The sequence below is a fragment of the Bubalus kerabau genome, chromosome 11, assembly GCF_029407905.1.
Source record: "Bubalus kerabau isolate K-KA32 ecotype Philippines breed swamp buffalo chromosome 11, PCC_UOA_SB_1v2, whole genome shotgun sequence".
Classification (NCBI taxonomy): Eukaryota; Metazoa; Chordata; class Mammalia; order Artiodactyla; family Bovidae; genus Bubalus; species Bubalus kerabau.
In genome coordinates, this window is record NC_073634.1 from 76,349,569 (window position 1) to 76,376,423 (window position 26,855).

The 26,855-nt window shown below is 43.6% G+C and overlaps 1 protein-coding gene across 5 annotated transcripts in view; it reads left to right on the forward strand.

Annotated features, from left to right (window-relative positions):
• Positions 1-15,517, forward strand: part of KIF3C (kinesin family member 3C) — a 36,110-nt gene extending 20,593 nt beyond the window's left edge. Inside the window, exons 5-9 of one of the 5 annotated variants that reach the window (XR_008700502.1) lie at positions 452-568; positions 12,346-12,454; positions 12,613-12,785; positions 13,028-14,079; positions 14,702-15,517. Coding sequence is in view for 3 of the 5 variants with exons in the window: in XM_055540738.1 (XP_055396713.1) it covers positions 452-568; positions 12,346-12,454; positions 12,613-12,785; positions 13,028-13,124 (496 nt within the window). In the remaining 2 variants the exon portion in view is untranslated. Of the gene's footprint in view, positions 1-451; positions 569-1,489; positions 1,624-7,030; positions 7,375-12,345; positions 12,455-12,612; positions 12,786-13,027 lie in introns of those variants that run through there. The other 4 variants (XR_008700501.1, XM_055540738.1, XM_055540739.1 and 1 more) reach the window with 4 other exon arrangements.
• Positions 15,518-26,855: the final 11,338 nt, after the last annotated feature.

Sequence of the window (26,855 nt, forward strand, 5' to 3'; positions counted from 1 at the left end):
CCAGCTGGGGCCCGCACAGCCATCTCTCAGGCTCCAGGCCTCTCCCTGATAGGCTCCTCTCTCCCCTGAAGGCTTCAGTTCTGTCTCCTCACCCATGTCCATGACCCATAGGAATGGAAGGAATGGATGGGGGAGGGACCCATTGGAGTATCTTCTACCTCCTGTTTTCTCCTTTCTGTCCTCTGCCTGCATTAGATGAACCTTGTAAAGTGCATGCTGGGTGTTGCCCAGAGGTAACTCCTAAGGCCCTGAGTCTATAATCTTTGCATGAGAAGCAGTGATTTCCAGGCTCTGTTGTTTCTCTAGGGACCCCCTCCCCCTGACTTTTTGGTTTTTCCATTTTCTCTGTTCCCTCTGCCTCTTTGTGTCTTGCTGCTTCTCTTTCAACTTTCACCTACACTGTGTGGTCTCACTCCCCACACCCCCATCTCTACCTCATTCCTGCTCCCAGGTACCTGATCATCGAGAACTTCATCCCCCCAGAGGAGAAGAACAAGATCATGAACCGGCTTTTCCTAGACTGCGAGGAGGAGCAGTGGAAGTTCCAGCCCCTTGTTCCTAGTGGAGCGTGAGTCTCTCATCCTGCTGTCTGGGCCTAGGGACTCTCAAGCTCGCCCCTGGTTGGGGGTGGCCAGGCGCTTGGGGGAGATGGAGGATGGGTTTTTTCAGGACCAAATACAGGGATCTCCATGAAGGAAGGAACGTCAAATACAGTGTCTCGGTCCGGAAAATACTAGCTGGCTAACATTTGGCCAGTCTGGTGAATATTCGTTTGTCAGATGCCCAAAACAGCATCGATAGATAATATTGCCAAGCACTCACTGTGTGCCAAGCACCCACTATCAGACACTGTGGGAGACTCTGCAGACAGAAGGTCAGTAAGACACAGTCAGAGCTCACAGTCCAGTGGGGAATACAGAAAAGGAACCAGATCAAGAAATGATAGACAGGTGAGGTCTTTGTAGCCTTACTCAGCTGGGTGATTCAGCATTTCCACCTGCTTCCACATCCTAACTCTTAGTTTGCATCCATTGGCTGGGTGTGCAGCTCCCTCTGCTGGTGGCCCTGAAGAACAAGACTGGACAGGCACACCCAGCAGAGTGACTGCCTCACCCAGCTGAACCACTGTCCCTTCGTTTAAAATCTGTGTACAGGGGTGCTCGGGAGGCTGGATACCAGTGCACTTCCCTGGCGATTCTTTATCTATCCTATGAATATTAATACCAAGTTAGGGCAAAAGTCTCTCCAGAGCTGGAGTGGGAAGCTAATTTTAGGGATCCATAACTCTTCACTGGAGCATCAGATTGCCTACTTGATTTGCCTACTTTCTGAAGGGCTGATCCTGCCCAAGTCCTGCAATCAGTATCTTTGCTTACTGTTGAATTATTGCATCTCCTAGCCTAGTAAGGCAAAGAGAAAGATTCAGTGTTTTCTTTGTCATTGGGAAGCCTAAAAATTTGGCTCATTCCTCAAAAACTGCTTGCTTTAGCTTACTTTGCAGTGTTTTCATTTCCATGACTCTTTGGGAAGAACCAATCTTGACATACATACCCCATGTGTAAGTTGGTAAGCAGCCAGTTCACGAATAAAGGACTTTTCAATGGTGTCAGTTTGGGTTTAAAATCCACCTTTCCAATCTAAGTGGAGACCTGCAGTAGTATATCATTTATTGCAGATGTTCTCCACCATGGCTGCATCTAGAATCACCTCGGAGCTGGGCTCCGGAGAATCTGATTTAAGGGGTCATATGGGTGGATCCCAGGACTTTTTTTTTAAAAAATTGTTTTTTCAAAGCCTCCAGCTGATTCTACTGGGAAGCTAGGTTCAGAAACTACTGTTTCATTGCCATCTACTGGAGGAAGATGCTGGTGAGGCTTCTGCTTTGTAAGGTTATTTGGTACTTACAAAATTCTTGAGCTGAAAGTTTGTAGGTAAAGGAATTTCTTTACATTAGACAGAGATGGATGAGAGAAGCTCTGAAAAGGTATGTTGGGGTTTTTTTTTGCTTTACTGGCTAACTTTATTTAAACATTTTTTTATTGGGGTATAGTTGATTTATATTTGAATTTTTAACTTTGAAAATCAAGAATAATACAAAGAATTCCCGTGTGCCTTTCACCAAAACTCCCCAGTTGTTAGCATCTTGCCATATCTTGCTTGATTAATCCCCTGCCCCCAACAATTTGAGATTAAGTTGCAGGCAGTCAACCCTTTACCCATATTTCCTAAGAACGAGGACATTCTCTTACATAACCACAGTACAGTGATCAGATTCAGGAAATTCTGTATTGACACCAGATGAATACACAACAAACAATATTCAATTTTAGCTAGTTAGCTCAATAATATCCAATAAGGCAATTCTTCCCCACCTGCACCAGCCCACCTGTGATGGTGCATTGCATTTAATCGTCATGCCTCCTCCTCTAATCTGGAACTGAAAAGGGATCTTGATTTGAGTTTTGAAAATTTCATGCTTCAGAGGAGTTTATTCGTTTCTCAAAACATTGTCCCTGCAATTTTTACTTGACTGCCTAAGCACACAATCCAGACTTCACAGCATGGTGGTACTTTGCCTGAAGCTAAAATATACTTTCTGCTTAATGTTTATAAATTTCCATTCTTTATTCTACTTTTTTTAAGTTTACTTTCTTCCTTTTACTCAAATAACTTTAAAATTTGTAAAAACTTTAAAAATAACTTCTCTTTTTGCAAAAATAAAGTGGTATGCATACACTGAAAAACCATCAGATCAGATCAGTCGCTCAGTCGTGTCCAACTCTTTGCGACCCCATGAATCGCAGCACGCCAGGCCTCCCTGTCCATCACCAACTCCCCGAGTTTACTGAGACTCACGTCCATCGAGTCAGTGATACCATCCAGCCATCTCATCCTCTGTCGTCCCCTTCTCCTCTTGCCCCCAATCCCTCCCAGCATCAGAGTCTTTTCCAATGAGTCAACTCTTCGCATGAGGTGGCCAAAGTACTCAACTCTTCACATGAGTAGTTTCAGCTTTAGCATCATTCTTTCCAAAGAAATCCCAGGGCTGATCTCCTTCAGAATGGACTGGTTAGATCTCCTTGCAGTCCAAGGGACTCTCAAGAGTCTTCTCCAACACCACAGTTCAAAAGCATCAGTTCTTCGGCGCTCAGCCTTCTTCACAGTCCAACTCTCACATCCATGCATGACCACAAGAAAAACCATAGCCTTGACTAGACCTTTGTTGGCAAAATAACGTCTCTGCTTTTGAATATGCTATCTAGGTTGGTCATAACTTTCCTTCCAAGGAGTAAGTGCCTTTTAATTTCATGGCTGCAGTCACCATCTGTAGTGATTTTGGAGCCCAGAAAAATAAAGTCTGACACTCTTTCCACTGTTTGCCCATCTACTTCCCATGAAGTGATGGGACCAGATGCCATGATCTTCGTTTTCTGAATGTTGAGCTTGAAGCCAACTTTTTCACTCTCCTCTTTCACCCTCATCAAGAGGCTTTTGAGTTCCTCTTCACTTTCTGCCATAAGGGTGGTGTCATCTGCATATCTGAGGTTATTGATATCTCTCCCGGCAATCTTGATTCCAGCTTGTGTTTCTTCCAGTCCAGCGTTTCTCATGTTGTACTCGCCATAAAAGTTAAATAAACAGGGTGACAATATACAGCCTTGACGTACTCCTTTTCCTATTTGGAACCAGTCTGTTGTTCCATGTCCAGTTCTAACTGTTGCTTCCTGACCTGCATACAGATTTCTCAAGAGGCAGATCAGGTGGTCTGGTATTCCCATTTCCTTCAGAATTTTCCACAGTTCATTGTGATCCACACAGTCAAAGGCTTTGGCATAGTCAATAAAGCAGAAATAGATGTTTTTCTGGAACCCTCTTGCTTTTCCCATGATCCAGCGGATGTTGGCCATTTGATCTCTGGTTCCTCTGCCTTTTCTAAAACCAGCTTGAACATCAGGAAGTTCATGGTTCACATATTGCTGAAGCCGGGCTTGGAGACTTGTGAGCATTATTTTACTAGCGTGTGAGATGAGTACAATTGTGCAGTAGTTTGAGCATTCTTTGGCATTGCCTTGCTTTGGGACTGGAATGAAAACTGACCTTTTCCAGTCCTGTGGCCACTGCTGAGTTTTCAAAAATTTGCTGGCATATTGAGTGCAGCACTTTCACAACATCATCTTTCAGGATTTGGAACAGCTCAACTGGAATTCCATCACCTCCACTAGCTTTGTTTGTAGTGATGCTTTCTAAGGCCCACTTGACTTCACATTCCAGGATGTCTGGCTCTAGGTCAGTGATCACACCATCGTGATTATCTGGGTCGTGAAGATCTTTTTTGTACAGTTCTTCTGTGTATTCTTGCCATCTCTTCTTAATATCTTCTGCTTCTGTTAGGTCCATACCATTTCTGTCCTTTATTGAGCCCATCTTTGCATGAAATGTCCCCTTGGTATCTCTGATTTTCTTGAAGAGGTCCCTAGTCTTTCCCATTCTGTTGTTTTCCTCTATTTCTTTGCATTGATTGCTGAAGAAGGCTTTCTTATCTCTTCTTGCTATTCTTTGGAACTCTGCATTCAGATGTTTATATCTTTCCTTTTCTCCTTTGCTTTCGCTTCTCTTTTCACAGCTATTTGTAAGGCCTCCCCAGACAGCCATTTTGCTTTTTTTGCATTTCTTTTCCATGGGAATGGTCTTGATCCCTGTCTCCTATACAGTGTCACCAACCTCATTCCATAGTTCATCAGGCACTCTATCTATCAGATCTAGGCCCTTAAATCTATTTCTCACTTCCACTGTATAATCATAAGGGATTTGATTTAGGTCATACCTGAATGGTCTAGTGGTTTTCCCTACTTTCTTCAATTTAAGTCTGAATTTGGCAATAAGGAGTTCATGGTCTGAGCCACAGTCAGCTCCTGGTCTTGTTTTTGCTGACTGTATAGAACTTCTCCATCTTTGGCTGCAAAGAATATAATCAATCTGATTTCGGTGTTGACCATCTGGTGTTGTCCTTGTATAGAGTCTTCTCTTGTGTTGTTGAAAAATCATACACAGGCTTAAAAAAATTAAAACAGGTATCTTAAAATAGCACATGTTAAATAATATTTAGAGTAGATACCAGTAACAGCTTGTAAAATAGAAGAAGTCCTCTACTTGGTATCTTTGCTTACTATTGATTTATTCCCTCTCCTGCCTAGTACAGCACCTGGAGAAGGACATGGCAACCCACTCCAATATTCTTGCCTGGAGAATCCCAGGGACAGAGGAGCCTGGTGGGCTGCTGTCTATGGGGTCGCACAGAGTCGGACACGACTGAAGCGACTTAGCAGCAGCAGCAGCAGCAGCAGCCTAGTAAGGCAAAGAGAGAAAGATTCAATGTTTTCTTTGTCATTGGGAAGCCTAAAAATCTGGCTCATTCCTCAAAAGCTGCTTGCTTTAGCTTATTCTGTAGTGTTTTCATTTCCATAACTTTTTTGGAAGAACCAGTGTATATACCCTGTTGGCTTAAATCTGCATAGAGTTGTTCACCAGCCCGCATTTGTATGTCTCCATTAGCAGCTTTCCGACTGGATCCCAAATGGACTGTGTTTCCATAAAATTTTATATTAAAATTGTAAACATATAAATACTTTCACAAGCTTTTGCAAAGTTACAGTTAAGTATATTCACAACTTAACCCATGCTATTTCATACAGAATCTATATGTACCTCTTCGGAATGCAGAGTATATATTTTGTGTAGAAAATAATCTGGGTAAGGGTAAAAAGTATTAAGGCAATTGTGACATCCCAGTGTTCTCCACTGTACTTAAATACGGTTGATATAAACAGGTATTATAGATTTCTTTAAGAAAAAATTCCAATAAATAAATTACTTCAAAAAGACTTATTAATAAATACCAGGTAGTCAACTACATGCTATTCTGAATTACTGCTCCAAATTATTTTCTTTTTTAATGTCACCTGTCCATTGTCTGATAACTGCAATAAATAATATTCATCTCAGAGCTTTTAAAAGATCAGAAAAGTACAACACAGAAATAGTAACAGATCTAGGAAGATTTTTATGAAAGCAATTTTTTTCCACAGCAGTTGGTGGTTAAAGTAAAAACACTTTCCTCCTAATTGGAATTCCCAAGTGAGATAATGACTCAGCACAGAGCGCCCCAGGGTAGCATCCTGGTGTCAGAGTCACTGGCCTGGATCTGTGCCCCAAGCCCCTCCTTTCACAGCCAGAGGAGGGAGGGCCTTGGATGCAGCTTCCCCCATTTCGGGGAGCTCTGGGGCCTGAGACGGTGGAACAAGCTGCCTCTCTGGGAGGACTGGGTCCCACTGTTTGCAGTATAACTTGATCAGGGCTGAGAACCTCTTCTGTCCCGAAACATATTTAACTAATGAAGGCATTGTCCCGTTTGCTCAATTCACCTGTGGAGTATTCTGCTTCACTTTGGCCTGTGGTGTTCTGGGGAAGAGACACTGAAGGCTGCTCAAAATGAGAGGACAAAAGCATTGTTGCAAAGAAATTACCTAAAGTCACGCTGTCCCTCTAGAAAGCTTTTGCTGGAAAAAACCTTTCCTCTCCTCCTCTAGCTGCAGGCATCTACCCCCACACTCTTCCCCACGCTTCTTTCTAAAACAAGGAGTTATTGTTGGGGAGCTCTTGAAACACACTCGTATCAACTTATTTTGGAAGTCTGTCCCTTTTTCTTTTTTCTCCACTGTCTCTCGCTGATATACAGTAACTTCAGGTGAGGTCTGTTCCACAATCGCAAATAATTTGGGTTATTTTGAAAGGAAAATTATTTTGGTTACTTTGAAAAGAAAATCTTGGCAGCCACCTTCAACCATCACAGTTTTACAAGTAGAACCTTTTATGTTTGGCTTCTCATAATGGACTTTGTTTTTAATTGTATTTATACACAACTGTCTTCTAAGGGTTGTATACTTGGCAGTGTCTATAGCCCATGGTTTGCAGTTCAAAAATTCTATTTGTAACTTTAGCCCTTTGCTTTTTGCATTCCTGGCCACTCTAGATTCTTTTCAGAGCGTCATGGTGCAGTAGAAAGAGACTGGATTTGGGATGTAGAACATTCGGAATTCTGGTCCCTGCTCTGCCTTGAGAAGGTTTCTTAACTTCTCTGAACCCAAGTTTCTTCACCTGCAAAGTCAGGATGATGAAACAAAAATCCCTGCAGGACTGTCAAGATTGAAATGAAATAATGCGCGTGTGTCTGTGTGTGTTGGGGAGGTGGGGGGCTGTTCTAGGCCACTACCTTGCACAGAGGAGATGGTCCATAAATAGTTGCTGTCATACCAATAAGCCAACATGATGATTTAGGGGACTCCAGAGAAACCAGCTTGTCATCATCCTTTACAAGTGCCATAGAAGGACAGTTTGATTTGTTGCTTTTGTTTTAGATTTTGATTTTTAAATCAGGCTGCCTCCAAGTTTAGAGAGAGCATTCCTTGCTCTAAACAGAATAAGGATAGAAGGTTAAGCTGGTTTTGTTACAGAGGCAAAGTTTACCTCAGTCAGAACATTCTCTGGTTGAGTCCCTAGATTTGTTCCCAGGCCTGTGAAAACTGAAAAAGAATCTGAAACAAGGAGAAGTTTTTGCCTTCCCAGGCAGGCGGTGAGCCATGCAGAGGGGCCGTGGGAAGGGGGTGCGGGGAGTTTAGATGTGCCAAGGGACGCTGCAAGGTGGACAGCTGACCTACAGGGAAGGGGGTACCTGATCAATCATGAAGAAAAGTCAGATTTGCTGTGGTGGGTGCTTGTAAAGGATGGATGTGCAAGGAGAAAACATACCCTGTGATGTTGGCTGCTGGTTTTCAGAACAGAAGAAAGGTATGGTGAGCAGACAGCTGACAATGAGATTGGGATCAGCCTCTGAGATGGGACTGATATTTTTAATATTAAGGGGAGAATATATATAATCTTGTGATAGAAGCTATGTGGAGAGAGGGTCCTAAGAGAACTCGGAGGATCTACTAAGCACAGGATAACTGCTGTGGCTTTCTTTCAGGAGGAGTGGATACTCCAGAGCCAGGCCTCCATTCTGGGCTGTCAGCCACAGCCTGCTTACTACAGAGGGATCAATCATGGAAAGTAGGCCTGGGGCAGAGAGAGAGGAGATGGGAAGTTTGGTGTCCCAATTACAGACTCCCCTCCCCCACCCCCTGCTTCCCTCCAGCCACCCAGAATAGCCCTGGCATCTTTATTGGGTCAGGCTGCCAATTCACACTGATCCACGGCTCTGCTCGTCCAGCCCTGTTCTCTTGTCCCGTTCCCAGAGCCTGCAGCCTTCGAGGCATGAGGAGGCCCAGAGAGTTGTGTGTGTGCTCCTGAAAGACGGAGTGGCGTCCTAAAAGGAGCATTGGGAAGGTTCCGTTCCCAGTCTCTTTTGGGCGCACAAGGCATTTCACTTTTCTGAGCCTCAGTCTCCTTGTCTGTCCCATCTGAACCTCAGGAGGTTGTTCTAAAGTTTGAATGAGATGCAGAGATGCACCTTATAAATGATAAGCTATTATTTTACTGATTTTCCTGTTCCTCTCTGCCAGAAGCCTCCTCCCCACCTCTCAGAGGGTCCATAGCAGCAGAGCAAGCTGGGGCTTCTACAGCCTCCTCCTTCCTTCCTTTTCATCTGTGAAGAGGGGTTGGTGGGAACCCCAAGTGGAGTCCAGCATTCTTTTAGATAAAACCTGAGACTGTGGTTCTTCACTGTTGCTGTGGCAGAAGGCTGGCATTGTTCTGTTAGGTCCTGCACGGCTTGTTCTCCTAGTCAAGGACAGAATGTCCTATCTCTGAGTTACTCAGCCTGTTTCTTCTCTTCTGTCTGCCTTTTGGCTTTTTTCATTGCTCGTTCGTATCCCTGTTTGAAATTAGCAAGTGGAACTGAGAATAAATAATCATCACAGCTGCCACGTAGTGAGCCCTTGTGGTGTATTGTGCTACGTGCTTGTCTTGTTAATCTCAGCAGTTCTGTAGGATGGTGATGAGATATCTGAAGCTCAGAGATAATAAGCTTCCCAAGGTAACAAAGCCTAGGGGGTAGAGCCAACATTCAAACTTGGATCTGCCTGACTCTAAACCCTGTTAATTTTTTAGTGGAAATAACTGTCTTGTTTTCTTTCCTATTTGTATTTGTTTTGAATAATCAAATACCTCACACTCATTAGGTTGCTGAGAGTAAAAAGTCTAACATAGTATGAGTTGGCCAGAATATACAGCAATAGGAACTTTCTTGTCAGTATATAGCCACTTTGGCAATATCTAGTAAAACTGGAGATGCACATTGGAACCATGCCCTTCCTCGGTATATACCCCAAAGAAACTGTTGAATATATACTTAAAGATACCTATACATACAGAAATCTTTACAACAGCACTGTGTTAAATAGAAAGGGAGAGAGAAAAAGGAATTGACCTAGATGTCCATCAACAAGGGAATATATAAAAAACATAAAATGCTATATTGAAACCTTAAGATAATCAATATAGTTAAACTGTAATCATCTAATCTAGAGCTGCATGGATAAATATAAAAGACATGTTTGGGCACACAAAAAATGTATCTGTACTATACAGTACAAAATTTAGAAATAGGCATACAATACTATATATGTTGTTTATGAATATATACATATATAAGTAAATATAAAAACATGCCTGACATTAATAATCACCAAATTCAAGAGAGGGATTAATTCTGGAGAAGGAAAGTCTTAAAAACTGTGCCTACATTTTACTTCTCAAAAAATATTTGGTGTTAACTATAACAAAATGTTAAGATTTAGCAAAACTGGATGGTAAGTAAACATATATATTATTTTCTGTGCTTTTCTGAGTATTTGAAATAACTTATTAAATATAAACTTATACATTTTAAAAATTGTAAAACCATCCAAAGACAATTACTATTAACATTTCGTTGAATATTTTGTTGAATTCGAAAAACTTCTTTGTAAGCATCCACACATGTGTACACACTTCTTTAAAATCAAAACAAATTTCATTTTTTTATTTGCTTTTTTACTTAATATGTTGTAGAAATCTTTTCATGGCTACATAAAGCCAAAAACAATATGACTGCATAATATTCCTTCACGTGACTGAATAATAATTTAACTTGTCCATCCTGGTGCACATTTGGTTTGTTTCTAATTGTTTGCACTTGTAAATAATATAGCAGCAAACATGCCAAATTTTTGACCCATTCTCTGATTATTTCCTTAGGGAAATTCCTAGGAATGGGAATTTGGGTCAAAGAATATGCATGTTTTAAAAGCCAAGCCTGAGTTTTGTTTGTTTTATAAGTAATAGCTTTATTGAGATATAAACCATATATAAAGTTCACCATTTTAAAGTATGTTATTCAGTGGATTTTAGTATATTCACAGTTATGTAATAACACCACTGTCTAATTCCAGAACACTTTCATCACTCCAAAAAGAAACCTCAAACCCATTAGCTCCCTAGTGTCCCCATCCCTAGAATACCACCAGTCTATCCACTTTCTGTCTCTATGGACTTGCCTATTCCAGATAGTTCATATAAATGGAATATTACAACATGTGGTCTTTTATATCTACTGTCTTTCACTTAGCAAAATGTTTTCAAGGTTGTTCCACATTGTAGCATGCATCAGTCCTTCATTCCTTTTTGTTGCTGAATAATATTCCATTCTATGATATTCCACATTTTGTTTATTTTTTATAAATGAATAGTCATTTGGGTTACTTCTACTTTTTGGCTATTATGAATAATTATTCTTTGAACATTCATGTACAAGTTTTTGTAGGGCATATGTTTTCAGTTTTCTTGACTATGTACCTCTAGTAATGGAAGTACCAGGTCATATGGTAACTCCATGTTTAACTTTTTGAAGAACCGCTATGCTGTTTGCAAAGAGGCTGCATCATTTTATATTCCCACCAACAATGCCTGGAGGGTCCAATTTCTCTGTATCTTCACCAACATGTGTTATTATCTGTCTTCAGGATTATAGTTATCCTAGTAGCCAATGAGATATCATGAAGTGGTATCTCACTGTGGGTTTGATTTGTATTTTCATAATAACTAATAGTGTTGAGCATCTTTTCATGTGCTTATTGGCCATTATATATTTTCTTTGGAGGAATGGCTATCCATATCCTTTGTCCAGTTTTAAACTGGATTATTTGTGTTTTTATTGTTGATTTATAAGAGTTATTTATAGATTCTAAATACAACTCATATATCACATGGATGATTTGCAGATAATTTCTCCCATTTTATAAGGTCATGAAGATTTACTCCTTTGTTTTACCTAAGAGTCTTATAGGTTTAGCACTTACATTGAAGTCTATGATTAATTTTTAAGTTAGTTTTTTGTATATGGTACAAGGGAAGAAGCCAACTTCATTTTTTTGTGTGTGGCTATCCAACTGTACCTGTGCCATTTGCTGAAGAGACTGTTCATGCCCCATTGAATAGTCTTGGTACCCTTATAGAGAATCAATTGCTTGTAATAAATATAAGGGTTTATTTCTAGATTCTTAATTCTGTTCCATTGATCCTTATGTCTTTCCTTATGCCAGTATCATACAGCCTTCATTACTGTAACTTTGTAATTTTTAATTTTTTTATTAATGTATAGTTAAATTACAATGTTGTAATAAGTTTTGAGGGGCTTCCCTTATAGCTCAGTTGGTAAAGAATCTGCCTGCAATGCAGGAGACCCGGGTTCGATCCCTGGGTCAGGAAGATCCCCTGGAGAAGGAAATGACAGCCCACTCCAGTATTCTTGCCTGGAGAATCCCATGGACAGAGGAGCCTGGCAGGCTACAGCTCATGGGGTTGCAAAAGAAGGACACAACTTAGCGACTAAACCACCACCAATAAGTTTTGAAACTGGAAAAATGTGAATCTTCTCCCTTTGTTCTTTTTCAAGATTGTTTTGGCTATTTTGGAACTCTTGCATTTCAAGCCTAAGTTTCTAATCATTTTATTGTGTTAAAACCTATGAAAAAAAATGAAAAGCAAAACCACTGATTAATGGTTTTGTGTAGTATGTGAAGTCAATCTGTGAGTCTGACAGCTAAAATAAGATTGGATTGCCTTTCTTCAATCCAGTCTTCAGTCAGACCTTTTCACTGTGGAAAAAAATGGAAGCAACAAGAGTGAAGAAATGTCTTCTTGTGTTATTACTCTTTTGAGTTGTCAGATTGTTTTAGAGCAAAGAGAAGCAAATTCCAGAACTCGCAGTCTGTGCGGCCTCCTGACTACCTGAATGATATGTAATCCTTCATATCACTCTCCCTTTGTGTTCAGAGGAAATTGATTTAAAATGTAGCCTCTTCCCTACAGCAATAGCAGCCAAATGAAGAAGCGGCCAACATCTGCGGTGGGCTACAAGAGGCCGATAAGCCAGTATGCTCGGGTTGCCATGGCAATGGGGTCCCACCCCAGGTACAGGGTAAGAAGCTGGAAATAGAAAGGGTGGGTGGGTGCTTGCAACTGCTGCTTCCTCTACCTGCCTCATCACCCTTGCTACTCCCATTATCTCCCCGAGTGCCCAGAAGATGCTGGCCATCAGGACCAGTGCTCACCTCTGGCCTCATATTCCCACCGCAGGCTGAGAACATCATGTTTCTGGAGTTGGATGTGTCTCCGCCAGCGGTCTTTGAGATGGAATTCTCTCATGACCAAGACCAAGACCCCCGTGCACTACACATGGAGAGGCTCATGCGGTTGGACAGCTTTCTGGAAAGACCTTCCACGTCTAAAGTCCGGAAGTCCAGATCCTGGTCAGTAACATCATGGTCAGAGTGGCCATGGCACTGGACTTAGAGTGGAAACCACAGTTGGCGAGGGGGGAGCTGGTGGACGTTGAGGAGGGTTGTGGTTGTACCCAAAGGGCGTGAAGGGAGACTGATAATTGGGGCTGCGGGGGCTGAGTTCCTACAGCGACAGGATAAGGGAAAGAAAAGTTCTCACTTTTTCTGTTTCCTGCACCCCCAACCCTCCAACCTCATCCACACCCCTGCAGGTGCCAGAGTCCTCAGCGGCCTCCACCTCCCACCGCACACGCCTCGCTGGCCGCCTCTGCTGCTCTGCGCCCCACGACAGTGCTCGACCACGAGTGACAACCTTCCGTTGGGCTTGCCCCGTCCCCCCCGCCCAGACCCCCAGGGACGGGGTGGCCAACCCTGGCTCATCTCGCTGCCGCTCGGTGTGCGTGCGTGCGTGTGCGTGTGTGGGCGCATGTGCGTGTGCGTATGTTGGGGGGGGGGACCCCGGCAGGCGTGCCTCTGCCGGCTCTTAGCCTCCTTTATTTAATTAATGTTATTTATTCGTGGAACTCAATTCGTGTGGGAAAGGAGCCCTCGCCTGACCCTGCCGTGCTCACCGCCCAGCCATCTCCTCCTCTTGACTTTAGATCCCACCCCGCTGCCCCAGTCAGACCTCATTCTCCTTCTGGTCAGTTGTGCCCAGAAGGGAAGACGCAGGTGCCTGTGTGTATTTTTTTCTACCTGGCTTGTCCCGGAATCGCCCATCTCCTCCTGTGCCGCTGATGAGCAGCTGTTGAGCGCTTTCTGGGACTAGAGAAATACAAGATGTGTGCTGAGGACAGAAGACATCCATCCTGCTTATGGTGAGCGTGTGCTCCCGGCGGAGGGAGAGCCCCCCTCTCCGCTTTCCAGGCTTCAAACAGCCTCTTTCTGCTTCTCGGGTTCCTTATCAAGGACTCCAGTGACCCCATCCGCACAGCCCATGCTTTGCAGCTTTGGCAAGAACTCATGGTTTCCCGAACTGCTTCCTGCCCACCTTCCCAACTCGGGGAAGGGAACTGTGAACCGACCAGTCGCTGCCTCCTCGGGACTTCCGGGACATGGAACAGTAATGGAGACGGTGTGGACAGTCATCAAGGGACCGTCCATTTGTTTCCGTTCCCTCTGAGAAGTCACTTTGGCCGACAAGGAATCAGGCCAACTCTCCATCTTTGAGATGCTGCTTCTTCCAGCCCTCATCATTCTCTGCAGCTGCCTGTATCCCCACTACTAGTGGGAGGATCAGTGTCCTCCCTCGGGCTAAACAAAGGTACCGGAATCTGATGCTTCTCCCCGCTCATGGAGCACAGGAGATGGAGACCCAGGCACAACCCACCAACTCTGCCCATTGCCCCTGTCTATGAATCACATTTGTTGGGCACTGTTTTGTTGACAAGACTGACCCTTCAGCATTGTGCAAATTGGTCCCTAAGGAAATCCTCTCACTTCCCTTTGTGACATCCCAAGATGTCTCCGGGTATCTCGGGTAAATTTCTACCAAAAAGAAAGATTAATTTTCATTGACTTAGCTTTTAAGTGTATATTTTGGTGGAAGAGTGAAGAGGTAGTCAAGAATGAAAACACATAGTTTGGGACTGCAAAATGACCTAACATGGAGTCTCCAGTTACTAGAATATGAGGAGTTTAGTCACTGGGGAAAGGCATGAAGCTGACAGGGCTGCCTGAAATTTGGTGTGTGGGAGGTGGCGGTGGGGAGTGGCTACCTGGTTATTCTCTTTCTATCAGGAAATGAACCCTTCTTGCACACAGCTCACTTTCTGCCCTGAGGACCAAGCTGTGGTTTGGTTCACTTCAATGATGCTGTCATTGCTGCTGTAACTATGACGCCAGGTGGTTGGGCCATTCATTTTCCACGGACTCCTGTCCTTCAGGGAGACAACAGTTTTCATCAGAGCCCAGAAGATGGTTTGAGACTCGGGATTCAGATCGGAGATTTGGCTGTGGCTAGGACAGGAGTGGCGTGGAGAAATTTCCCAGGTGGCCTGGGCACAGAGGGACCTCCAGGCCTGTGGTAAGCAGCCTCTCCCACTGACCTCTTTCTTGTTTGTGGATGAAGCTTCACGTCTTACCCTCATTCATCACTTGGACACACCGACTCTGCATTGTCTGCTCACTTGACCCTCACAGTCTTATAGCACAATGTACCCAACTTCCCCACCCCCAGTCGGAGGGCTGGGCCCAAGGTGTGGTCAGAGGAGGAGCTCCTGCCTGCAGTTTTGTGTATGTGTGTGTGTGTGCGTGTGTTTGTGTGTGTGTGTGTTTACCTCCACAGGGGACACTTTACACTCCGTGTAAGATATGCTGGGAACAGGGCCACCGGGGTGGCTGGATCTCAGTCTCTCCGTCTCTTTCTCTTCTTTTCCTTTTGATGTATCCAACACTTGGTTGACAAAGTAAGGGCCTTGATTAGGACCAAATTTCCATGTCTGTTGCTATGGTCTTTATTTAGGACAGCGATTAACAATGCAGTGGCCCGTTCTTTTCACTCTATACAGTTGACGATACAGGACATATGTAATATATAAATATATATATAAAACATTACCCTCTGTCTCCTTGGCTTAGGATGAGATCTCTCTGTCAAGCTGAAATGCACCTGCAGCTCAATGCTGCCAGCAGCCTGCAGGCCCCAGCCCTGTTCAAATTAACACAGTCGATAATAAAGGAATGAGTATCGTTACAAAGTTGCTTGCCTGCCGTCTCTTCCCTTGACTCTTTCTGCGTTTCTTTTTTATGGTCTCCCTTCTTTCTCTTCCTTGGTTTTTTCCAAGAGGGGTTCAAGAGTATTTGGAGCCCAGCAGGAGTGATCAGCACCTGGGAACACTGGCTACTTCCTAACAGGGGCTCCATCTGAGCAGTGGGGCCAAAGGGACAGGGGTCGGGCTCTAGGCTGAAGCCTGTGCCTGAGTTACGGCAGCAGCTGTTCGTGTTCTAGGCTAGCAGTCCCCTCCCAGTTCATTTCGAGCTATGAGCAGATTTCAGAACTGCCTAGATGCTGTCCACATTAGCTGTCAGTATCATTTCACAGCTCTGCCCCTTCTGTTTCTCTGTTTATCAGCCAAGAGAGATTAAAACAGGCAATAATGTGGGAAAAGCACACCCGTATGCCTGGCACATGGTGGGTACTGAATTAAAATAATTAAAAACTAGCTTTCCCTCGCCCTGTCTTCCCAGGGCCTCTTTTCCTCCCTCTGAGTTTGTCTGCTGGCTCCCTGTAGTGTGGCAGTCTTATAGGAAATGAGAAGTTGTTGCTGCTAAAAAATGTGAAGCCCAGGGAGTTGCCTGGCAGTCCAGTGGTGGGGCCCAGGTTAGATCGCTGGCCAGGGAAGTAAGATCCCACAGGCCCTGTGGCGCAGCAGACACAAAAGGGTGACACTGATGGCTTCCTGCAGGGGCTCCTTGCTTTGCACTGGGCTCCAGCCCTGAGATCTAAGGGGCTTCTAGGGCTCTGCTGCTTCAGGGATTTGTCAGGTGTTGTTAGGTATCAATAATTGGCTATCATGCCTAGTCGCTTCAGTAGTGTCTGACTCTTTGTGACCCTATGGACTGTATTCCCCCAGGCTCCTCTGTCCAAGAGGTATGGACTGTAGCCCGCCAGGCTCATCTGTCCAAGGCATTCTCCAGGCACGAATACTGGAGCGGGTTGCCATGACCTCCTCCAAAGGATCTTCGTGACCCAGGGATGGAATCAGCGTCTCTTATGTCTCCTGCATTGACAGACAGGTTCTTTACCACGGGTGCCACCTGGGAAGCCCAATCTTTATACATCTATTGTTCTCCCAGGTAGGAGTTATTGTCCCTAGTTTACAGGTGAGATATATGGAAATTAACTAACTTGGCTAAAGATGTGGGCTTAGTGATGAGGCTGTGAAGCCTGTAATTTTTGATTCTGTGCCTCATCTCATCAGCCCATCTGCACCTCGGAACTGATAGGCACCCTACATGTTCTACAAGTAGTGCAAGCCTGGGACAAAAGGGAAGAGTGGCGGGAATAAACCAAATCTCCAGACCCTTATCCTTGAGATCCTGTTTTAAAGCCACTCATTCCTCCTATTAGCTGTGGGCTCACTTGAGTGGCTGAGCTAGGTGGTTCCAGAATTCCAGTGAAACAGCCAGAGGGCAGAAGCTTACCCTTGGCTGGGGTCTCTTGGAGACAGCTTTGTTGTTGATAAGGCAACTGCCAGGTTTCTCTTCTCCGTGGCTGGGCACCTGATCTCCACAGAGTCACTTCTTTCTGTTTTCAGTTGCCTAAGGCTGAGTGTGTGTTAATTAGAACTCTTCCCCACGACTAAAGATTCACTTAAGCTGGCCTGAACAAAATAAGGACACTCAGAAGCATGCTGTGGACCCCCAAGGGCAAGGACAGACTACGTTCTCAGGAACAACCTAGTACCAGCGGCTCAGACTCCACAAGAACCCTCTTTATCTCACTGCACTTCTGTCTGTGGAGGTGCATGATCTTTCCTCAGCTGCTCCAGTCCGTGACTTAGAATATACATCTGCCAACAGCTGTGTTTACATGACTCAGTCATTCGGAGAGACTTAGAAGTCCCAGTGCCAACTTCCTGGGAATGTGATTCCAATTCAGTGGTTTAGGTCCGATGGATGGAAACATGATATATGAATGTGACCTCCAAGAGTCCTAGTTCTGTAACCACGCATACATGGGGTGATGATGGTAGAAACATATTCCCCACAAATGTTGGCAGGGGTAGCAGTCGGGGTGGAGTGTGCTCCGGGCAGTCAACAAAACAGATGTTCACAACCAGTGTATCCATCACACAGAATGGCTTAAGAAAAATTTGCTCTGGGATCATCTTTTTCTTTTTTTTCTTGGCTGTTTTTTTTATAACCTGCACTAAAATTACCACCCTCAGAGGTTCTGCCTTATTACCTCTAGGACAGATCTATATGGTGGACACTTCAGTTTGCCTTTCCAAACCATTCTTCCCTTCTTCTTTACTTACACAATAATTTTGTTCAAGGAGGGCAGTGCATCTAACTGAAAATACTCATATTCCCAGACTCTGTGCAGCGATGACACCCATAGGGCATGGTTTTGGCCAAGGAGATGTAAGTGGAAGTCAGCTAGGGATTTCTGGAAATGTTTTTGTTTTTCCTGAACACCCAGTTTTCCTCTTCCTGCCTAGAATTCAAACACACCTCCTGAAGTACATTCTTCACTGAAAAAAAAAAAACATTTATTGAGCACCTGTTACCCTTGTATTCTAAGTTCTGTTCCAAGTGCTTGGTGTACATCAGTGAACAGGGCAGACAGAAGCCCCTGTCTTCATGGTGCTTAACTCTAGGATGGGGAGAAAGACATAAACAAGAAAAACCTCTTGTAGGTTCAGGTGATATGTGTGACTACAAAAAAGCAGAGAAAGGAGACGGAGAGCTCTAGGTACTGATGGTAGTGATAATGGAGGTGGTGATGGTGGGTTGTAGCCATTCCCTTAGTAGTCACTTACTAAGAAGGTGACATTAGAATAGAGTCTTGAAAGACGCAAGGAAGTGGACTCCAGGAGAGAGAAAGCAAATGCAAACTTCATAGATGAGAGTGTGTCAGACTTGTTCAAGGAGCAGCAGCCACATTGCAACTTTGAGGCAACAAGCATAACAAGTAAAGATTTATGGAAGGGAGAGACCATGAGACCAAGTCTTTGGGTGGCAGGGGAGGAGGAGGGGTTGTGCTGCTGCACCAGCTTGAGTCTGTCTACTTCTAGACTTCTAATGGTGCCAGACAAACCCCCAGAGGTTTAAGCCAGTGTTAGGGGGATTTGCCAGGGATCTGCTTGTGAGAAGAGCACCTCCAACTGATTCCAGTGAAAACTCCCTCAAGTCCGAGAAAGGTGGCTGAAGCCATTTGTGATTCTGAGTCATGCATGGGGCTGCCCTTCAAGCACCAAGTCCACCTGCCTGCATAAACACCAGAACTGCCCTCAAGGGTGGTAAAGGCAAAGGACACAGAGGGCCCTTCAGAGCCCCTGTGCTCAAACACATGCCCCCTCTTCCAAACCAGTGGAGTGAGGTGGTGAGGGGCTGCTACCTTGTTTGGGCTAGAAGACCAAAGTGATTATTTGTTAATATCCAAAACTCCCTTTTTGCAATATTGGAGAAGGAAATGGCAACCCGCTCCAGTGTTCTTGCCTGGAGAATCTCAGGGACCGGGGAGCCTGGCAGGCTGCCGTCTATGGGATTGCACAGAGCTGGACACGACTGAAGTGACTTAGCAGCAGCAGCAGCACACCCAGAAAAGGAAAGTAATTTCCCCAAAGTCACATGAATGGTGTGCAAGCTGGGCCTGGGGAGCATAAGGACTTGTTTTCTAGACACACTATTTATGTTTTTTTGTGTTTTTAAAAAATAATTGAAAACTTGCAGAAAAGTTGTAAGAATCACACTAAGAACTCCCCTATACTCTTAGCAATGGCAACCCACTCCAGTACTCTTGCCCAGAAAATCCCATGGACAGAAGAGCCTGGTAGGCTGCAGTCTATGGGGTTGCTAAGAGTCGGACACAACTGAGTGTCTTCACTTTCACTTTTCACTTTCATGCATTGGAGAAGGAAATGGCAACCCACTCCAGTGTTCTTGCCTGGAGAATCCCAGGGACGGGGGAGCCTGGTGGGCTGCCATCTATGGGGTTGCACAGAGTCAGACACGACTGAAAAGACTTAGCAGCAGCAGCAGCATATTCTTAGCCCAGGGATCCTGTTCGAGTTTTGCCAGCTGTCCCAAGAATGACCTTTATAGCAAAAGGATCCAATCCAGGATCATGTGTTGTATTTAACTGTCATGTCTCTTTAGTCTTCTTCTTGATCTTTACACCAACCTTAACGTTCTTTAATGTTGCAGGCCAGTCAATTTGTAGATTGTCCCTCAATTCAGGTTTGTCTGAGATCTCCCTTGATTAGAGTCAGGTGATACACAGAAGTGACGCTGTGGTCCTTTCATCGTATCCCGTCAGGTGGAACATGATGACATTGCTTTGTCCTGTACTGATAACGTTCAGTTTGATCACTTATTAAGGTGGTGTCTGCCAGGCTTCTCTACTGTAAAGCAGTCACCCTTTATCCATTTGTAAGTAATAACTATCTTGTGAGGAGGTACTGTGAAGTTATGTAAACATTCCACTGTTCTAAATTTCACCCATGGTTTTAATATCCATTGATAATTTCCTGCTTGAATGAATTATCGTTATATGGTTGACAAACAGTGGTCTTAAAATTCCATTATTTTTCCTATATTTATTAGTTGACATTAATGTGTTAGAAATTTCCTTTCTCTTCTCCTTATCTGGTTTTTGATTATTTATATCAGTATGGACTCATGGATTCTTTTGCTATTCAAAGAATTGTAATCCATCATTACTATGAGTTTCTTTTTTTTTTTTTACTATGAGTTGTTTTGACACTCAGATTATCCCAGATTTGATCAGTGGCAGCGCCATCAAGCTGGCTTCTGTGTCCTTTTGAAATTAATGTTCCTGTTATATATATATTTACGTTTCTTTATTTATTTGGCTGTGGAGGGTTCTAGTTGCAGCCTGTGAGCCTAGTTGCCCTGAAGCATATGGGATCTTAGTTTCCCTAATCAGGGATCAACCTGCATTCCTTGTATTGGAAGGCAGATTCTTACCCACTGGACCACCAGGGAGTCCCAGATGTTCTCACTATGTTTTAATACATCCTTTCAGTTCAGTTCAGTCGCTCAGTCCTGTCCGACTCTTTGAGACACCATGAACCGCAGCACGCCAGGCCTCCTTGTCCATCATCAACTCCTGGAGTCCACCCAAACCCATGTCCATTGCGTTGTGGTCCCCTTCTCCTCCCGCCCTCAATCTTTCCCAGCATCAGGGTCTTTTCAAATGCGTCAGCTCTTCTCATCAGGTGGCCAAAGTATTGGAGTTTCAGCTTCAACAGCAGTCCTTCCAATGAACACCCAGGACTGATCTCCTTTAGGATGGACTGGTTGGATCTCCTTGCAGTCCAAGGGACTCTCAAGAGTCTTCTCCAACACCACAGTTCAAAAGCATCAATTCTTCGGCGCTCAGCCTTCTTCCCAGTCCAACTCTCACATCCATACATGACCACAGAAAAAACCATAGCCTTGACTAGACGGACCTTTGTTGGCAAAGTAATGTCTCTGCTCTTGAATATGCTATCTAGGTTGGTCATAACCTTCCTTCCAAGGAGTAAGCGTCTTTTAATTTCATGGCTGCAGTCACCATCTGCAGTGATTTTGGAACCCAGAAAAATAAAGTCTGACACTGTTTCCACTGTTTCCCTATCTATTTCCCATGAAGTGATGGGACCGGATGCCATGATCTTCGTTTTCTGAATGTTGAGCTTGAAGCCAACTTTTTCACTCTCCACTTTCACTTTCATCAAGAGGCTTTTGAGTTCCTCTTCACTTTCTGCCATAAGGGTGGTGTCATCTGCATATCTGAGATTATTGATATTTCTCCCGGCAATCTTGGTTCCAGCTTGTGTTTCTTCCAGTCCAGCGTTTCTCATGATGTACTCTGCATATAAGTTAAATAAGCAGGGTGACAATATACAGCCTTGACGAACTCCTTTTCCTATTTGGAACCAGTCTGTTCCATGTCCAGTTCTAACTGTTGCTTCCTGACCTGCATACACATTTCTCAAGAGGCGGATCAGGTGGTCTGGTATTCCCATCTCTTTCAGAATTTTCCACAGTTTATTGTGATCCACACAGTCAAAGGCTTTGGCATAGTCAATAAAGCAGAAATAGATGTTTTTCTGGAACTCTCTTGCTTTTTCCATGGTCCAGTGGATGTTGGCCCTTTCATCTCTGGTTCCTCTGCCTTTTCTAAAACCAGCTTGAACATCAGGAAGTTCATGGTTCACATATTGCTGAAGCCTGGCTTGGAGAATTTTGAGCATTACTTTACTAGCATGTGAGATGAGTGCAATCGTGCGGTAGTTTGAGCATTCTTTGGCATTGCCTTGCTTTGGGACGGGAATGAAAACTGACCTTTTCCAGTCCTGTGGCCACTGCTGAGTTTTCCAAATTTGCTGGCATACTGAGTGCAGCACTTTCACAGCATCATCTTTCAGGATTTGAAATAGCTCAACTGGAATTCCATCACCTTCACTAGCTTTGTTTGTAGTGATGCTTTCTAAGGCCCACTTGACTTCACATTCCAGGATGTCTGGCTCTAGGTCAGTGATCACACCATCGTGATTATCTGGGTCGTGAAGATCTTTTTTGTACAGTTCTTCTGTGTATTCTTGCCATCTCTTCTTAATATCTTCTGCTTCTGTTAGGTCCATACCATTTCTGTCCTTTATCAAGCCCATCTTTGCATGAAATGTTCCTTTGGTATCTCTGATTTTCTTGAAGAGATCCCTAGTCTTTCCCATTCTGTTGTTTTCCTCTATTTTTTGCATTGATCACTGAAGAAGGCTTTCTTATCTCTTCTTGCTATTCTTCGGAACTCTGCATTCAGATGTTTATATCTTTCCTTTTCTCCTTTGCTTTTGTCTTCTCTTCTTTCCGTAGCTATTTGTAAGGCCTCCCCAGGGAGCCATTTTGCCTTTTTGCATTTCTTTTCCATGGGGATGGTCTTGATCCCTGTCTCCTGTACAATGTCACCAACCTCATTCCATAGTTCATCAGGCATTCTATCTATCAGATCTAGGCCCTTAAATCTATTTCTCACTTCCACTATATAATCATAAGGGATTTGATTTAGGTCATACCTGAATGGTCTAGTGGTTTTCCCTACTTTCTTCAATTTAAGTCTGAATTTGGCAATAAGGAGTTCATGGTCTGAGCCACAGTCAGTTCCTGGTCTTGTTTTTGCTCACTGTATAGAGCTTCTCCATCTTTGGCTGCAAAGAATATAATCAATCTGATTTCGGGGTTGACCATCTGATAATGTCCATGTATAGAGTCTTCTCTTGTGTTGTTGGAAGAGGGTGTTTGTTATGACCAGTGCATTTTCTTGGCAAAACTCTATTAGACTTTGCCCTGCTTCATTCCGTATTCCAAGGCCAAATTTGCCTGTTACTCCAGGTGTGTCTTGACTTCCTATCACTACGAACAAAGATAGTGGAGGTGATGGAATTCCAGTTGAGCTATTCAAATCCTGAAAGATGATGCTGTGAAAGTGCTGCACTCAATATGCCAGCAAATTTGGAAAACTCAGCAGTGGCCACAGGACTGGAAAAGGTCAGTTTTCATTCCCGTCCCAAAGCAAGGCAATGCCAAAGAATGCTCAAACTACCGCACGATTGCACTCATCTCACATGCTAGTAAAGTAATGCTCAAAATTCTCCAAGCCAGGCTTCAGCAATATGTGAACCATGAACTTCCTGATGTTCAAGCTGGTTTTAGAAAAGGCAGAGGAACCAGAGATGAAAGGGCCAACATCCACTGGATCATGGAAAAAGCAAGAGAGTTCCAGAAAAACATCTATTTCTGCTTTATTGACTATGCCAAAGCCTTTGACTGTGTGGATCACAATAAACTGTGGAAAATTCTGAAAGAGATGGGAATACCAGACCACCTGATCCGCCTCTTGAGAAACGTGTATGCAGGTCAGGAAGCAACAGTTAGAACTGGACATGGAACAACAGACTGGTTCCAAATAGGAAAAGGAGTTCGTCAAGGCTGTATATTGTCACCCTGCTTATTTAACTTATATGCAGAGTACATCATGAGAAACGCTGGACTGGAAGAAACACAAGCTGGAACCAAGATTGCCGGGAGAAATATCAATAATCTCAGATATGCAGATGACACCACCCTTATGGCAGAAAGTGAAGAGGAACTCAAAAGCCTCTTGATGAAAGTGAAAGTGGAGAGTGAAAAAGTTGGCTTCAAGCTCAACATTCAGAAAACGAAGATCATGGCATCCGGTCCCATCACTTCATGGGAAATAGATAGGGAAACAGTGGAAACAGTGTCAGACTTTATTTTTCTGGGTTCCAAAATCACTGCAGATGGTGACTGCAGCCATGAAATTAAAAGGCGCTTACTCCTTGGAAGGAAGGTTATGACCAACCTAGATAGCATATTCAAGAGCAGAGACATTACTTTGCCAACAAAGGTCCGTCTAGTCAAGGCTATGGTTTTTTCTGTGGTCATGTATGGATGTGAGAGTTGGACTGGGAAGAAGGCTGAGCGCCGAAGAATTGATGCTTTTGAACTGTGGTGTTGGAGAAGACTCTTGAGAGTCCCTTGGACTGCAGGGAGATCCAACCAGTCCATTCTGAAGGAGATGAGCCCTGGGATTTCTTTGGAAGGAATGATGCTAAAGCTGAAACTCCAGTACTTTGGCCACCTCATGCGAAGAGTTGACTCATTGGAAAAGACTCTGATGCTGGGAGGGATTGGGGGCAAGAGGAAAAGGGGACGACAGAGGATGAGATGGCTGAATGCATCACTGACTCGATGGGTGTGAGTCTGAGTGAACTCCAGGAGTTGGTGATGGACAGGGAGGCCTGGCGTGCTGCGATTCATGGGGTTGCAAAGAGTCGGACACGACTGAGTGACTGATCTGATCTGATCTGATCTGACTTTATATTTCTCTCTGTGTGCTGCAGCAAATTTAGAAAAGCACAGGAGGATGAGAAAAGAAAGAATGTGAACTGTCCCTGCTCTAGGGGTTTACAAATTGAGTAGTTAGGAAGAAATTCTTTTTTGAATGGTAAGAGGGGAGACACCCAGTGTGCTCACCACCCAGGAGCACTGCACACACCTCTGGCTTCCACCGGGCACAGGGCCTCATGGGTGAATTGGCTGTAGCAGGGCCCCTCTCCTGTATGCCCCTAGTCAAGTCATCCAACTCCCTGGGTCATCTAAAATGATGGCTTTTACCCCCTCACCAGCACTTACTCATGGTAAGAAACACTCTAGAATTTACAAAGAATAAAGAGCCCTGTAAGTATAAGGGGTTATTATTATGGTTGTATCAGGATATTAGATTAGCTGCTTAAAAGGGCATCCCAAATAACTGGGGTTTAAACAGACAGTTTGATTAGTCTCCCATATGGTTATATTGGTATAAGTGGACTAGGGCTGGTTTGCTGACTGATAGGGCTATTCCATGGGATTAGAAACCTACATTCTTTCCTCCTTGTTGATTCAACATCTTTAGAGCGTTATTCTTGTCCACAGGGCCAAGACACTCATCACTACATCTGTGTTCCAGTCCCTGGAAAGGGAAAAAAGGAGGAGTAGAGCGCATGCCCTGATCCTTAGTGGGAACTGGAAGTTGCATAATCCCATTGGCCAGAACTTTGTCATGCTCACCTTCAAGGTGGGAGTCTGGGTCTTTATTCTGGGTTGCTAATAATCAGAGGTTTTATTTCGGCACAACTGTGTGCATTGGCACTGTTACTGGTCACAGGGTGAGCCCTGTATTCTCTGGATTCCTGCAAATTCCAGATGTGTGTTTCTGTCATGGACAACAGAGCCAAGATTTGCAGGACTTGGACCTTATACAGTTTTGGGGAGAGAAAGGAGAGCTCTAACCAAGAAAAAAGAACAAAGTTAGCTACAGAAGTGAATAGGTAGAATGAGAAAACATAGCACTACTTATACAATTTAAAAGCTGACAAATATCATATCACAAAATTCAGAAAAATAGTATGATATGCTTAATGTTTAAAAACCTGACAGACTTCTCTAAAACTTTTTCCCTGCATTTTCCGACTGTGCATTTTTTGGATATATCTGAATAACTTTGCAATGACTTTGCAATATTTTCTTTGCAATAATCATAACTTTGCAATATTTTCTAGCCAAAAAAGCATACAAAAACCCCAGATTCATAATTAATTCAGTGTCTCTTTTAAAATGGTTGACTGAAATTTAAAAATTATTATTATTGAGAGTTTAGAAAAGTTTCTTTCTGCTTCACTTCATTATTGGTGCATTCATGCTAACTTCAGCTGTGCCCAACTCCTTGCAACCCTATGGGTTGTAGCCCACCAAGCTCCTCTGTCCATGGGATTCTCCAGGCAAGAATATTGGAGTGGGTTGCCGTACTCTCCTCCAGGGGATCTTCCAGGCCCAGGGATGGAATCTGAATCTGCCTCCTGTGTTGGTAGGCGGGTTCTTTACCATTAGTGTCACCTGGGGAAGCTGTCATATATTATTTTAGAATTATGACTAAATTTGGGAAAACCTCTATCAAATTTCTTTCATATATGTGCTACCGGATTTCAGGGCATTTCAAGTTATTGGTATATGTGTGCAATAACTAATCTTAGATACTGTTTGAAATAATAATACTCATTGACCAGTTTGTTGATGATATCCTAACTGTAATGGTTTATTATTAATTTTTTATATCTTCATATGTCAGCATTGGGGGGATGCAGAAAACATACAACATACACACAAATGTATTAGCTGTTTTAGTACTGCTGCAAGATTGTGTCTGTAAACATAAGAATTCTAATAAATTCTCTTTTGCACAACTTCGATCAAAAAGAGGAAAATGATTGTGTGTTTATGATTAGAAACACTATGTTATGTATATTCCTGACAGGAGGGAATTTTCATTTTGATCAGGGATTGATGAGAACCAAATCGTCTGCTTATACTATTTTGCATGTCTGAAAACTGGAAGAATTCTCTGCAGACGAGCTTTTGGCTGGGTAAATTTCAGACCTTGTCTCTCCTTCACTATCCACCGATGTCTGGTGCCAGGCACTGGAGGAATCTTTGTTACCAGTTAATGGTCTCTGGCCCTGCACTTTAATATTTTGCCACCCGAGTGAGTGAGTGGGCAGAGTGAGTCATGAGAGGACTCTTGGCAGGTCTTCCTACCCTAGGTCAGATAGCAATATTCATCTATACATTTAGACTGTGCACCACATAAATATATCCCATTGAACCAAGCTAAATATGTCCCCAACTCAACTTCCTTTTAGTTAGATCTAAAATATATATGTAGCCATGTCTTGAGGGTGTCAGGGAATTAGGAGTGGAGACAGTGGTTTTAAGTGACTACAGTAAAAATATCTTACTTTTAGAATTCTT